Raw genomic sequence first — 16,641 nt, 5'->3', positions numbered from 1 at the left:
TGTATGGACGTACTTGCATACGCGTGTAAGATAATAATTACAATTGACGCGATTACGCTGGATACATTTTACCAGATAAGTCACAGAAGCTAACGAAAATCAGATACAGCGATAGATTAATCTTATGCTCTTTGACTTTCACATGCGCTTGAGTCTTATCTGACATTCTGTACTTCTTCTTGTTTTAATCCGCTTACACGTTTGTGGGAAAGATGTACATACGTTTAATATGTATCTACTAGGAAATATAGCTCTGTTTCGTGGATGCATCAGATTACACTGATTCTGGAAGTACAATCCCTGAGTATTACAGTAATATCAGTGTACCAAGTATAAACGTAACAAATTTTTCAGCTATGAGTTTAATTCGGAGTGTATAATAATATTAGACCTGCATCGAGTGCTCTACCGATAAATCTAGACCATATGTCATTGAGTAAACCAAATAGAATTATGTCGATATATCATAATCTTGATCATAGTTCTTTTTAGATCATAGTAGCTTAAGAGCTAAGGGATTGAGGAATACTAAAAAATTACATACTATTTATTCTTCTATTAAACGAGTAATTTATTTACGAATTCATTTACAAACTCTAAAAATAAATGTTAAAACAACCAATACATCAGATTATTTCTAAGTACGGTGCATGAAAGTACAGATCAAGTACTTTCGCACTAAAATTTAAAAATCTACAAACTTCGTCTCGTGAATGTCTCGATCACGCAATAGATTAATTAGTAGGTTAATTATATTAATTACGTTAACTCTGAAAGTATGATCGTATTCGTCGATACATTTAAACAGATCGATACAATAGTCAATTCAATACAATTCATGCGAACTAGTCCATTTCGGTTTACATTCGGAGTAACTAAACCGGACGATCGATCAAGTCTGTCTAGAGGTCATCGAGGCTAGAAGCATTCTCGCTGCCAACATTGTTTACGTTCTTAATAACTTTTGAATTCTCTAACAGTGGACCACTGGTAACAACTGGGTTCAATTTCCGATTAATAATTACCGAAGCGTCGCACGCCAAGAAATAAAATTGCGAAGGGATAACTTTCTTCTTGGCGAAACGATTCACGTCGCAGGTGACGATGGTGTCCGCTGCGTGTAACTCGGGACACGGGTACACGTGCAGACCAAAGGCAACTTCTCAAAAAGGAAACATGGACTTCCTGGCTGCTCGTTCCTTGTAACAATGTCTTCTCGTCTCACCGGGATCTTTACGCTTTTCCACAGTAATGAGGGTAGATGGGGTACTGGAACGAGTAGATTTAATTTCCCTCGGTCCTTATACCCATCTTTCTCGTCTTTGCCAAGAGCTCGCAGTGGCAGTTACGTCGTCCTGCGCCTTTCCTCGTCTAATTGCTCTCCGGATCACAGCACCGTTGTCTTTCAAAGGCAGCCACCTTTGTTGCCGATCGTTTTCGATTTTTCCCATGGTTCTTCGGCATCCGTATCGTTAAAGCGGTATTGTATCACTGGTATCGTTCCATAGTCGGATCAGAGAAACGTGTAGACAGATTTTGAGAATCTAATAAAGATCATTTCGACTCGGTGAGTCCCGAATGATCGTTAATTACATCGATAATTCGTTGATAATTGGTTAATAACCGATTGAAAACTGGTTGATACCTGGTTGATAACTGGTCGACAACTGACCAGAAGCATTACCGAGATGCTTATGCTTATGGAAATTATTCTATAAATGGTATGAGCTGAGGTTAAAATCATCTAACGGAGTACGGGAAGTGTTTGGTGTCGGCAGGATATATTCCCTGTGACGGTCGACACGTCTACGTCGCCTACTTTTGTATTTATAACAGTCCACTTCGCGACTTCTCCCACTTTCGTCAAATTCTCTGTAGTGTGTGCAGAATTTTGTTGGTTTCCCAGAGGATATTAATGAATTAAAGCCGTATCTCTCAAATCGTTGCAGTCTCCTTTTATATCTCGAATATTCCACGCGACGAGCTGCGCAGATCAGCTGATCGAAAGTAACTATCGTCTCTCTTGGTATTTTCTTCCGGACTTTCGACTTCAGTAATGAATAGATCATGTCGATCTGAACTTCTTCGGAGTGGGTTCGAGGAAGTTCGTCGAAAAGAGCCCGTTTTTGTTTAATGAACATTTCTGTTGGAATATGATCATCCTGTTTTACGGAGAATATTTGGTGGTATATCTCGTATGGTTGTCTTTTGATCGAGAACTTTCGTTGTAATAGTTTTAAAGCTTCGGACCATATGTGAACATCCCTTTTCATATTGGCCCACCATATAGCGGCTTCTCCTTCCAGTAAAAGAGATAGTTCTTGCAAAGCTGTTTCATCTTTGATTCCCTCTATATCCTTATACAGCGTGATATTTAAGATGAAGTTGTCCACGTCGTGTGCATCTCCATTGAACCGTGCTGTATAACCTACGAAACTACCGACTTTTGGCGCTGTCGATGGTTGTAGTGTCATGGCTCTGGTCATGAAACGGGATAGCTGGTCCTCTTGCATATCGCGGTTCGTGGCTACGCCCAAATTTGCCTAAAAAAAGAATTTCTCTGGTAATTATATGTTTCCATCTTTGAAAACTCGTAATTTTCTAACAACTTAATTTTGTAAATACCTCGCCAAAACTCTTAAATGGCTCCGCGAAACTAGCAAATACCTGCGAAGCAGAATCCTGTTCCATTTGCTCCTCAACATCCATGATCGTTGCTCGAAGAAATTTCTGATTGTTTTCTTTATATAAAAATTGCTCGATTTGAAAGCGGTTGCTATTCACTGACTGCTACGGTCAATCCAATTTCTTATGCAGGAAACGTCCTTTATATACGTTTCCTTTTCCTGAAAATTCGTCGGTCAATTAGAAATTTGTGCGAACCCCAATTGAACCTTTCGTAGTGCAAGTACGTTCTTTGATTTGTACGTTAACGATAGGTAACAGGAAAATATTCGGACATTAGCATTATTTTCATTAGCATTTTTACGTTTTGTTTTTGAAATGAACGTGAATAAAAGCAAAAATATTTTGTGGTATATTAAAATACAGTATACAAAGTGAGACCAGGCAAGTGATACATATTGTTAAGGGGTGATTCTATGTAAAATAATTAGTCAGATCGCGGAGAAAAATTGAACGCGTTTCATAATAAATTTGTGGGTAATGATTTCGAACGGACGCATATTCCTTCCGCGTTCGCAGATAATGCGTATAGCGTTTTCATTTTATTTCGAATAACGATTTCAACCGTTGCCTCGTATCGGCGATTTAATATTCTTGACTTAATCCTCGCGCGAGCATGAATAGTGAATAGTAGGAAGTAATAACTGTTCCTCCGAAAGTTTCTTGAATCTCTTTTTCAAATCTGGTGTACGAGTAGCGTTGTTCGTAACTCTGTTTCGTAGACAAAATTCACTCCCGCTTATTTTATTATTTCGTCATCGATCGTACTCTGAAAGAATCGAGTTGCTCGACGTGCGATTACTCGAGGGAGTTGGCGTGTCCTCTACGCGGCTGTCAAGAATATGCGAACCTACGTGACCATGTTTCGGTGGATCTTTGTAAACACGTTCTATTTACTTTTCTCGCGGTTCCCGAAGCTTCTCAGATGCTCGGCCGTACAGGCCATAACTCGGTTTCATGATCAAATTGTCTACCCTTCGTAGAATGTGATTCACGCGGGAGAAACGTAATGTAACTCTCGGATCAGTGGCTACCGGGGAAGAATCTTCGTCATCCACGCGTGGAAAAAGTTGGAGCCACTGGACACGTGTTACGAGCCTGCGTTTTTGAAACTTTCGCTCCACCCCTCCCCCTCCCCCTCCCCCGAATCGGACACACGGAACGGCGCGCCGGACGACAAATGAACGAACTTTTTGCTTCCGAGGACAGATAGGTCTTCTCGGCTGGAAGCTTATCGCCTCTTCCGCTCTGCATCTGTTTCCAGGGCTGTCTTACTTTTTTCACTATTTTTTCGTGTCATTTGTTGTTGGATCTTGGCACAAAACTAATATTCGTTGCGCACATATACGCGGATGTCGTATAGGTATTTATGAATTTCATACGCTTCTTCTCCTTTAGACGGATTTTCACTCGCAACACACTTTTTCGCTCGTTGCAATATGTTTGCGCTGGAATGCGTCGATCGATAGGGTTCGTTTATTTTTGCTGCTACGTTAGGTTCTAAACGAAGTTGTGTGGCATTTGACTTTACTTGAAAAGTATGGGCGTAAAGGCGTGACCGTGGATGTACCAGGTAAACAATGTCGGCAGCAAGTGCGGGATAAGAGCGAGACGCGAGAGTACGAAGTATGAAAACAGACGCGAGTGGTAATAGCGAGAAGTCGTCGAGTGAGTTGTAACGGCACGGGTATACGAACGAAGAACGAAGTTTGATTTAGAAGCTTTCGAGTCTTTATCTCGTTAAAGCAGAGATAAGATCTTAACGGAGACGTTAACGTCGACAAGAGTTCTAACGCATCTGATCCTAACTTGTTACTAATTTTTCTTGAGAACTGTTTCCTTAGTTGTGTCAATTTCGTAACACCTCCACGATAACTATATTTCCCATCGTTGCGAGAATTTATAGGCGCAAGAGAGATCGAATAAACCAGAATTCTAGGAATTTTGATTTTACCAATAAATACATGGTCGAATAATCAACAGAAACAAGATGTTTGAAGCAATAAACCGTACGAGTACGAGATTTCTTGTCTTTGTTGCAAACGTGTTGTCGCAGTCGCGGCTTTGTTTAAAACTGAGAGAATAAAAGGGATTACAATTTCGAGATGCATATGGAACGTACGAGCGTAGCGCGTATTTGCGCGTACGTAACGTTAACATTTTTCCGTGCTTTTATTCAAATCCGACATCAACGTCCAACGATACGATACAGTTGATTCGCCATGTAACGTTGGAATCTAAACGTTGGAAACGTCGAAAAATCGACCGATTTTTCAGCCGAACGTTTCAGAAACCGTCAGTCATGACGCGCAGTTATCATCTGATTGTCAGACTGATCGATAGAGCAGAAGCAACAATATCTCCGCAGACTGACCGGATTTCCTCTAAACGGACCGCGACGGATAATCGGGCCGATCGACAGGCAGCCAGACCTGCCAGCTAGGAATTCGAATCGCGGTGGTACATATTCGCGATTCGATCGTCGAGAGATTCCAGTCGGTACTTCCAGTCGTTCCAGTTAGTCGATGCTGGAGAGTAGAACGTTGCCACGCTGCCATTCGTCTGGTATTTGGTCAGGGCTTCTCGTTCGGTCGCGGCTTACACTTGCAAATGTATTCGTAGCTGGCCCTGGCATTAGCGCCGACCAGTGCGTTCAAATTGTTCTCCGAACTGTCACAGCTGTCGCGTTTCGTCGCGTCGTCGCCAGATATGGGTGAGAGGAAAGCGACGAAGGGTATCATCGGATACCTCCGTCCGCCTGCTTATATTCGAACGCGAACGCGAACCACCGAGAAGAGCAAATCCTGGCTTATCCTTCAGACGGATTATGAATTAGAGAGATGAACGAGAGATTTACCGAACCGGAGTTTTCTCCTCGCGCTATTTACCGACTCGTCGGGGTGACCCTTGTCATCGAGATTGCCAACCGACGAGAAAACTCGAGTGGAGTAGTGCCGACGATATTTTTACGTCGTTTTTGGATCGTTACATCTCTGCCAATGAAGCAAATACGTTACACGATCGATAAATTTGAACTGCGAAATTTTCTTGCTATAACTTTATCAATAAAATGTGTTTAATAAATAGGAAAAATAACGAAAACGAAAAAACGATACAAAATAGCAGGTTAGATTCTATTTTAAGAAATAACCAGAAGTCACGTTCTTATCACGAATATCATGTATGAGAACCATTTCTGGAGATCTATTTTGGGTTAGTGCTCTTCTTCTACAACTCCTCGTTGGATTTCTTGACGAGCCTCTTTTCCTCGGTTCTCATTACCTGTTTTTATTCTACCCTCCCAACGTCAGTAACTTGTTAGACCATTGTTGTTGTCGCGGCATGATATTTTTTAACAATCGCATTTACGTACTGTATGCGAGAAGAAAATCTCTTTAGTGGTTTAAATAACGCTGGTAATAACACCCCTTCGTATCGTAGTAAATATCAAGTTTTGGCCGTGCAACGTATCTCTTGAAGGAGTCGTTAAACCGCAACATAGACAGGCGATGTTCTAATCCGATCCTATTAAGTTCCTTCGTATTATGCTGGCATGCGTTCAAGAAGAACGAAACCTCGACGGTTTCACGACGCGGTTCATCGAGGTTCGGTCAGGGTCGATATTAGCGGTCTCATGAAATTTACGACCGATAGAAAATTTTGTGCCTTCGGTCTGGCACTGGGCCCGCGTAACGCGAAACTACACCGAGATGGAAGCAATCCCTTACGCCGCTACTTACTTTTACGAGTTCGAATGCGAGTGGCGCGATTCTCAAAATCAAAGTTTATTCTTCTCTCGCGGCATACCGCGTCGCGTCATTCGTCTACGATCTACGAATTTTCGCGAGATATCCTTCATTTTCTACCTTTCGATAGACAAACACGCTTGGAAGGTACGCTCCGCGAGGATTTTCCCTTGCCGAAGATTCTCGTCGATGAATAACAACTGGAAAAAGGTTAGCGGATTCCAGCGAGGTGAAGGTGAACGTCTCCGAAGAGAACGTTTCGTCGCGTTTGCTTTAAATTTACGTAAGATTGGATTGCCAGCGTTCCGGTTGAAAGACACTGAAATTCACGCTGAAGCAGTCCGGTCCAATCAGAAACTTTCTCACTTGATCCGAACGCTTAACCGTTACAACCCTGATGAAACGATCCGAGAAGTTTTACATCCGAAACATTTCACCGGCATTTTTCCTGGCTCAGGCGATCAGGTTGGATGATCTAGCACTTCCGTTGGCAGATTCTATAGAGCCGTGAGAGAATCCATTCGCTTAATGCTCGTTCGCTCGCTCTGTCGCCTTCCTTCCTGTTCTATTCCACGAATCGCGGCAACCTGCAGGCGCGTCTCCTACTTCTTCGCCACGTTCGTTTTCCCTTTCTCGGAGTTATCAGCAACTTTCCACTTTAACTAACAACAATTCGGCAAGCAAACAATTAAGCTTCCTCCGCGGAACGGAAAGTTGGCGCGTCGTCGCGTCGCGTCGCGTCGCGTTGAGTCGAGTCGAGTCGCGATGGAGTTCCGTTTGTCAGCCGGTGTGGCCGTGTCACAAAGGACCGGAGTGCACGAAATTAAAGTATTAACGAGCCACGACGTTTTCCCGTGGGTTCTCCACCTAGATAAGACACTGACAGACAGAAACTAGTTTCGTGACTCAACTTGCCTCCACTAAAACTTAACCTCCGGCTGGACCTGAATTCTTCATGAGACCCGATAGCATCGTAAGTTGTCGAGATCTTATGCACCGCTGTTCTAGACGGCAGTTAGGCTTATCTGCATCCAGAATTGATAATGGCCAATCGAACTTGCGCCACGCCGCGTCTTCCACGGAATATGTGCTCCGGTTGAATTTGAATTATCGCCACGCTAACGTTTTATGAAGCCATTACAGTTACCTCGGTTGATTGGCGATCTTACAACGATGCATCGATTTCATAGCGATTAAAATTAATTTGGTACCTTAGAACGATAATCTAGTCGGTGAATACGATAAAGATATGGTTCTGTTAGAATCCAATGACGTGATTTCCAACGACTAGCGATAGGGTAGCGATATTTTTCTCGATCGAGTAGCACGGTGTCCGATATGACGTAAATGGCGCGCATGGATGTTCGATCAACCGGCTTGTAACGAACCAACTAATTCGGCCGGCTTATCGTTGATACCGTAAACCTCAAACCTCAATCGTCGTATGAAAGTTACAAATAACCGTCCGATCGTCCCGCGTACAGCAGTCGAGATCGATCGGTGGCGATGCGCCGCATTATGCACTTCCGTAAACAAGTTCTCATTAAAGGGACCAGGGAATAATTTTCGAAATCGTTGAATGGCAAGCGATGCAACCGACGTAATCTACGGCTGAATCAGAGACGTTGGTGATGTACGATTGTTATGGTATTATCGCGAGTGCAACCATTAGCCGCGGATCAATTGCATTCGAGTAAGTCCAATCGGTGATTACGAGCTCGCATGGAAACTGCGCAATCCTAGTATGATCCGACGGAATGCCGGTAATTCCCAGGATGCGCTTCCATCGTTCCACTCTGCATACTGACTGAGCGTTCGATTCGCAAGTTTGCCCGGTTTTCGTTCGTTCCTGTTTCTCCGAATCGATCACTTTCGAGCTCTGGCAATCGTATTCGCCAGCGGATGATGCCTGCGAGCACGCTGGCCGCGATGCCGCCATTAAAGATCGTCTATAGTGCTAAACATCGACGCGGCGTACGACGCGACGTTGGAGATATATCGCGTATCCTAGTCTCGAGTGAAACGGTGCCGTTTTAATGCCTCCATCGACGCAGGATCGACAACGCGATGTCACTCGTACCGATATTGAACACTGGAAACTTCCGACTGCTTCTATTTACCGCGATCCATCCGCGGTATATAACTAAACAGAAACTCATCGGACAAGACAGACGCGCTTATTCCGGTGCGCGAATATGAATCATCGAAGCAAGCAATCGCGTACGATTCAAACAGATCTAGCGCCAGTTACGAAAAACTTTCACGGTATAACCATTTACGTGTAACCAGATGCTTCCCTGCTTATTTATCATTCTTGTTGGTAATCCGGTGCGCGACGATAAACGAAGGGGTCTGGAGGCAATTTTTCAGCGTTACCTTGTTCGTAGTTAAGAAACTCGTATTTTACAATTAGAGTTCGAGACGAAATACGCGTTGTAATAGGGAGATACGCAGCAACATGATAATATAGACGATATACGCATTGGAATGGCAGAGCTTCCTACGCATGTACGTCGAGATAGATCTATAACTTTATAGAATATTCGATAGATAGATTCTATAACTTTATCATTCAGAGTTGTTTATCTTGCAAATTCTAGTTTACAAATTTTTCAAGAGATCGTGTTTCCATATTACGACGCTTTAAGGATGAGAGTGCAAGTACGGTACGTCACTATCTTCAACGAGGGTTGAATAAGCCATTACTCGAAGCGTATTATCCTTTTCCGTTAATTAAAATCTACGTAATGCGCCGGCTCTGTTCTCTCGTTTCTCGTAGATGATTCATGTATTATTCGGCTAGAAGAGGCGGGTTGCACGGCAGAGGCACAAGGATTTCAACGTTGCGGCGGTGGTGCGCGATAATTGAATCACGCGATATAAGGCTGTACTTATGGCTTGTCGACGTTCGCCACAATAGCTGCTTGTAATGTTGACCTATAGGAGCTTCCGTTTCTTTGAACTTATTTACTCGCTGTATACAATGGCGTTTGTATCCTCTATAAGTGGCTTTTCACCGGGCACGTTTAGACGAGCGCGAGCGACGCGACAGGGGGAAACGGATGTAGCGTAATTGAATGCGAATACATGGTCGAAGATTCTCCTCCGATCTTTCTGATTTCCGGCAGACTTGCGTTTATGTCTCTAACAAAAACTTGAAGGACTATTCCCGAACACCGCTTTGCCAAACGACAGAGATCATCGAGAATCATATTCTCCCCTTTTATTCTTCTTGTCGTATGTGTTATCCCTTCTTTCTTTTTTTTTTTTTTTTTTTCGTTTGTTCGTCAATGCAAACCGTATTCGTCGAACCATATACACTTTCGAGATCCTCGTCCCATGGCTAAACGTCGCATGGCGAGGTGGATGTTAGCCGATTTAATTGGTAAAAATTAATTCTGTTATTTTTGTCGGTGATTATCGATCTATTTGTGATAACATTTAGACGGTATAAGGACAGTAAATCAGTATGATCAGTTTCTTACAGTTCAATCGTTACTACATGTAACTAAATATAATTACGTGTACGTATATATAAAATAGGTTTCATTTATTTATTAAATTTAACGTATTAAAAAATTTATGTTTAATTTCCTTCGGTCTGCTCCAAGTATTCTTCGCAGTTTAAAATGTAATACTTGACAAATTCTAATCTTTCGTTAATATTATTATCTCGTTCTCTGCTACGTTATATCAACGACTATTTGTTATAATCATAACGATTATAGGAACACGCGATACACGCGATTACATGGAAAATTATTTTCCCCATCTTGTAACGTTAAAACCTTCCTTTTGCCTGCAGCGGCTTTTACAAAACTGTCGATTGGCTAGATCGAGCAAATGCTCCCACTGTGTGTCGTTACTGCACGTCGGTCTTAGAAACGAGAGATTAATTGATCTTCCTTTATCCGAACTGCCTCCTCCATGGGCCACTACTTACGCTCGGCTGGCGACGGTCTACGGCAAATCGCGGAGGGCAAAGTGAAATAGAAGTTCCATTTCTCAAGTTCGATGCATCATAGGTTTGATTTATAGCGTGGAGATCGCGGATGCTGGGGATGATAAGTTGACGGGCGTTACATCGTAGCGTCATAGGTTGAACGGCAGCGATCTACGCGAGAATTGGAAATCCTAGTCGCGTTGCAGTTCCACGAAGATAACGCGGAACAAAGAAGAACAAAAAGACCGTCGGATAGTGCTGCGTTCGATACGCCAATAATTTTCGCTACGTTGCGTACGCGTCCATTGATACGAGCAAAACGTCTAGTGTTTGCCTATCAATAGGCGGCCGATATAACGGCAAACTAGTAGGTTGAACGGCGGTATCGTTGGAACCACGCGTTTGTCCACTAATTCCTGTGATTTTCTAATTATTACAAAATATTTGCTACGGAAAGTTATAAGCTAAGTTCTCTTGGCTAAGCTAAATTTTGTACAATCATTTATCGAGAGCAAAATTCAGTAGACAGATAGTGGAAGTAGATATCGTACTTAATGGAGTTCGCAAAAATATAAATGTAACTTTAATTATTTTCCAAATAATGTAGAATAAGGATATATATCTAAGCAAATAACACTAGTACTAGTTCGATCGAATTTCATAGATGTTTGCGCTACTTGTCGATTTATTGCTGTCCCCGACTGTACATTGAAACTGAATTTCGATCGTCGATGTGGTGGTAATAGTATGATTTGACCACAGCTAACACAGTTAACAGTAAGGTTTACTCGTGTGCAAGGGCCACATATCGAGATAATTACTTTTAACGTGGTGATTAATTCTACAAGATATAACGCTGCAATTACTATCAAGTAGGTAGCCGACCAGACTCGAATTAGTTACTCCATTGCGTATTCGTGGTTGCTTCGGATTGTAAAACTTAGCAGCGTGCTTCATTGTACGCGCAATCTTGAAAATAATTGATATACCGTTTCTGTGTTATAGACGTGGACAATAAGAATTATAATTTATCCATGGGAGGGTAGTTTGGTAAAGTTCTCGAGAATCGAGCGACTAGGGCGAAACGTACCTAAACGCGAAGCGAGACGGGTAGAAAGCGAACGGGAGGAGCGAAAGGAATTAACAGCACGACGAACAGTTAATTGTTCGGCCGCGAACAAAATGCAGTTAAAATTTTCTCGCGCGGTCAGCACTTTCTGCAATACGCGCCAGGAGGACGCGAAATAATTCAACTGCTTGCATAATTAGCTCGGCCGGTTAGATTTAACGAGGGCAATAACGCTACTACCTCGTTCTACGACCACTTAGAATATTAAACGATAAAGCACTGACAAGTCCACTTTCGCACCGATAGCTACCGCCTCGTGTTCACCGACGCGAGCCGCTTGTCGCTTTGATCTCTAATAAATTTTCTCGGAAACATTGTACGTAACGTGGAGTCTGCGTTTTTAACGACGTAACTACGGTAGAGCTTACACAGAGCGATCGTCGCCTTTTAGAAGTCGAAAAGGAAATTTACGAACGTTATTCGTGATATTGTAGGAAGGATGATTTATTCGCGCCATCGTAACGATGGTTCTTCCTCTCGTTGTTTTTCTCTTTAGGTATGTTAACGCGAGAACTTGATACTTGGACCTGTGATAAAATGTCAGAAAAGGGGTGCACGCAATGCGAGTTCTGCGTTTTTACGACTTAATTACGACAGAGGGTAGATTATATCTGCCACCTTCGTAAACTGCTAAAAAGGTTTAAGAGGTGGTGTTTGTAACTTTATAACGGCCGTTAAATTCTTCGTTTACATCGCCTTTTATTTTGTTTTTACGTTGCTTTGACTTTTCCTATATTTCAGTTTACGTTCGTACGAAATTCTCCTAGATATTTTGTCGTCGACGTTTCTTCGGAAAACGCGATACTGTAGAACGAGAACGTTAGTTCTCGAAATAACTTTTATCTTTTTTGCTTTACACGAACATTTGATATATTTGTTTTATGAATATTCGGTAATTATGGTTTGATGTTATTCGAAACATGTAATTTTGTTTCTCCATTGTGTGCTCCTCTAAAGCTTTTAATCGTAATTATAAAAAGCACGAAAACCTGACCGTTGTTAACATTAATAGCAACTGTAATTATTAGAATAAATATGGTTTGCAAATCAAACAATATTTGCATATTATTCGTTGCACGTTGCAAGATATCAAGCAGAAATATCGGTTTCATTACGATTCCCTTAATACGATATAACAAGAAAAACCGTCTGGAAAATAAGCGAACGTACTCTTGAAAGGAAATTTGATTTAGAATTAAGTACAGTGTTTTTCTTTCATCAATCATGTATTATAATATGATTTTAAACTAGCATGTAATGTTCGCTATCGCAACGTTTACTGGTTTCATGTTAATAACTCTTTATCGCTTCTCTCGCGCCGCGAGCCACAATCTCACGCAGTTTTCCTGTTCCTATTCCGTGTAATATTTAATGTTTAAAGAAATTTCCAGAAGTTTCCTAGCTACGTGCCTTATCTTGCCTCTCGATTCTCGTTTTTTAACTCTGTTCCGCATCTCACAGTCTCATCTACTTAACTAAGCTAAAAAAAGAATTTCACCAGAAGGTTCGTACGAGTCGTTTCAGACTTCGTCATGATGAATAAAAGAGCTTGTTAAATAGTGGAAAAATTATAAAATATACACCTTGTCTCGTATCTTGTACGAAGCGTGACAGAATTCTTCTTTATATTATTTAACGCGTTAACGTTTCATCGAAAGTTTGCCTTTACCAAACGAAAGACGATCGTCCTTTGCGTAAAAAATTAAATCAATTTTTATACGTCTTTTCTTCGTTTACATCGATCCGTTATAATTTGATTTCTGTTCTATTTGCTCGATTATGTAATTTCTCTCATATTATGTAATTTCTTCGTTTACATCGATCCGTTATAATCTGAATTTTGTTCTATTTGCTCGATTATGTAATTTCTCTCATAAGGGATTTTGGAATGATAAGACTCTCTAATTTCAAAAGGATTCCGTGTTATAATAATACACTCGGGGTTTCTTTTTCTTTTCTCTTTTCAGATGTAGATTGGATCGAGGAATTAAACCGTGGCATTTAAAGAGCTCCGCGCAGAAGGGAAAAGAATCGAAAGTTCTTCCTATAAAAGACGTTCTTTCGATAGGGAAAAGGCGATCAAACGTAGGATAATGCGAAATATATCAGTCCACGTTTAAATGAAATATTTTCCACGCTGTCTAAATACGCAAATATTCCTTTAACATCGGTCGAACAATTGTATATTTTCTTTGTTAAATATTTAGAAATTGTTATAAATAACGGAGCAAAAATTGAAAAATGCTGTGCGCACTTTTATCTGCTGATCGTTTGTGCAGTCATTGTAAATAAAAGCTAACCGGAAATTATCTAAAATACTGCAGCGAAAGCTACTGTATGTGCTTGGCGATATTAATTGACAGGTCGATATCTGCAAATGAAAATTAATTTTATGTCGTTTCGCAAATACACAACTTTTATCGCCTGCGCGTACGCGAATATATAAAAATATCTCGATGAAACTCCGAGCTTAAAAATCAACAATACGCATTTCATGCAGAATCGTTCTATAGACATGCCATTTCCTGTGGCGTTTCAGCGAGCTAGCACTAAATAGTTGAACTAAATTAGATTAACGACGTATCGAGAAATCGCGTCGCTTCCTCTATTAACTCGTTCCCTATTATGCTTGTTGCAGACTCTCACACGGCTGCCACGTGAAATTGAGATTTCCCGTGACCGTTTGCATTTCTAACTGCACTCTATGCAAATTGCAAGCCAGTCGCGTGTCGTTTCAGATATCAGGCTTAAACCGTTGTGTGTTAATTCGCAACGGGGCGTACAAGTGTCTGTGTTTATTAGCCCCGGAACTTATCAGCGGTAATGTTGCACGGCGATTGTTAGTGCTGGGCTTATTTCCAACTTGCGTTCCCCTTTCTTTTCTCCTCTTCTTATTTTTCTTATTCCATGCTCTCCTTTTTTTCATCGTCGTCTACCCGATAAGAAGCCAGCGTTCTATCATCGTAATAACGCTGGTTCGCGTATCGTGCGTTTTTTCTCCGCGACAGATCAATTTGCAGACCGCCTGCTGGTTGCCCGATTCAGCCGAGGAAAAGAACCGCGCAAAAAGCTGGTTACACTTGCCATCGATCGATATTAACGCTAAATGCAGCCGCTCGCGTCGACCTCCGTGCCATTCAAAACTCTCCATTTTTTTCGCCAACTCCGATAAGATTACCGCGAACCAGCCAACTTCCAGCTCGGCCCGATTAGCCTAAATTAGCGGTGCTGAAGTTGGCGATCCTGGTAGTATTTTTCGATATCCACGGCATTTGTTTCCGTTTTCCACGGACGTTTAAAAGTTCTCTTTCTTCTCTACAATAGAACGCGTTTCTGCTCGACCAGATGGTTTATAAATTCTTGAAATTTATTTCCTACTTTATGGAATAACTCTGAACGTCTATTTAAGAAAATTATATATCGTCTACGTATGTTACGTACTAGATTCCACGTTGATCGCGTACAATAGATCGTTCGAAGGAATTATTTCATGGTTCGAAAATTCTATTGGTTGATAGCTGATAGACGAATTTATTCGAGAATAAAATCGTCCGATATCTACGGGTTTTGGCTCGTATTACTTTCGGGTGTTTGTCTACATTCTAGAGCAATAGTTGAAATATCGATATCCTGAAATTCGAGAGTTTTCCCTTTCCTATCACGTTCGAGAATTATACGCGTTTATGATACTTTGCTGTATCCTGTGCGTGCTGTTCTTCAATTACTCATTGGCAAGAATTATACTACGAAAACACGAGAGTTTCTCTGACAAGAGTTTCGTTGGAGGATAAAGATCTGTGCCGATGCTGTTTGCAATCGTCGTAAAGGCAAAAGCAAAGCCAATTTTGCGCTAGCGTGTTGATTAATTTCCAAGTAATCTCTATGTACCTCTAAGCGACTTCATGCGGCTTCCTAGAAACGCGGCATGGTCTTACGTATCAATTTTAAGCCGAACAAATTAGAACGACACACGCGAGACTTGGATAAACTTGCTCCATTCTTTACTCGCGTTTGATAACACCTTAGCACTCCATCATCGTAATGACGTTCTCACGTACCAAAGGCTAAACCACGTATCTCTGACGGAAACTAATTTGCACGTAACTGCGTGCTTCTCTTATCGAACCAACGGGGAACAGTAAAAGGCCGATTACGCTTTCTTGAAACTGATATCGCCGATGTGGAGTGCATCCACGAAGCCCGATGTATTATTCAGGACGATGCCTTTTTTTACATAATTTGACCGAAAGAAATATGTCCATAAAGTTGTTTGATCGAGGCGAGGAAAAAGAGCCGATCTATGTAGCCAGGGTTGGTCGGAGTACCTATATACCGTACGTCGATAAAGCACCAACGCGCGTATAGCGTTTGAAGAAAGTTGTAAAGTCAAATTTTCCTTTTTAGCGAATTACGAATTTATTGTCTTTCCCGTTTCGTAGCATTTTTATGTTATTCTTTGAGAGATTCGTTATTTTTGCTGGCTTGCGACGGTTTCATATTTTATATATTATTTATTTTATCCTGATGCCATGATCGAGTATCATGTTGCATCGGTAGAACAAGGTGGACGATGCTTTTTCTTTGATGATCTTAACGAAGAATGAAATTAAATCGAAATGCTTCTTCGTAGTAACATTTCTCCTTTTTTTACGCTCGACATTCTGAAGCGTTTTACATATTTTACTTGTTTTACGTTTCCTACGGACTCTATAGTCATAATGATATATAGGGTGATTAGTAACTGGTGGTACAAGCAGAAAGGGGGTGATTCTACGCGAAAAAAGAAGTCGAAAATATAGAATAAAAATTTTTCGTTCGAGGCTTTATTTTCGAGAAAATCGACTTTGAATTTTCGCTCGGTACGCGTGTAGTACGTTATAACGGATCTCACTGTAGATCGTTGTCTCGATGGAAAAATTAAAAAAAAAGAAATTAAAAAAAATTTTTATTCTATATTTTTTACTTCTTTTTTTCGCGTAGAATCACCCCCTTTCCGCTTGTACCGCCAATTACCAACTACCCTGTATATCTCGTTGTAACAATCGCGTCGAATGGAAAATTAAACGCGCGCGAAGAATTCGGATCGATCTCTTTATCAAACAAACTGTAGCTGCGCAATCTTGTCGTCGTTGCGGTGA

General features: G+C 41.3%; 2 protein-coding genes across 9 annotated transcripts in view; one reads left to right on the top strand and one right to left on the bottom strand.

Annotated features, from left to right (window-relative positions):
- Positions 1–16,641, top strand: part of LOC117205919 (TWiK family of potassium channels protein 7-like) — a 290,132-nt gene that overhangs the window by 53,729 nt on the left and 219,762 nt on the right. The gene's annotated exons all lie outside the window — the stretch shown is intronic.
- LOC117206076 (activity-regulated cytoskeleton associated protein 2-like) lies at positions 1,713–2,709 on the bottom strand. Its single transcript, XM_033445074.1, has 2 exons — positions 2,626–2,709; positions 1,713–2,543 (listed from the first exon to the last, which is right to left on the bottom strand). The coding sequence occupies exons 1-2, from the start codon at positions 2,707–2,709 to the stop codon at positions 1,713–1,715; spliced, it is 915 nt and encodes a 304-aa protein (XP_033300965.1).

Source organism: Bombus bifarius, unplaced genomic scaffold (assembly GCF_011952205.1).
Source record: "Bombus bifarius isolate JDL3187 unplaced genomic scaffold, Bbif_JDL3187 scf7180000007996, whole genome shotgun sequence".
In the NCBI taxonomy this organism is placed as follows: Eukaryota; Metazoa; Arthropoda; class Insecta; order Hymenoptera; family Apidae; genus Bombus; species Bombus bifarius.
This window is presented reverse-complemented; position numbering and strand designations above follow the sequence as displayed.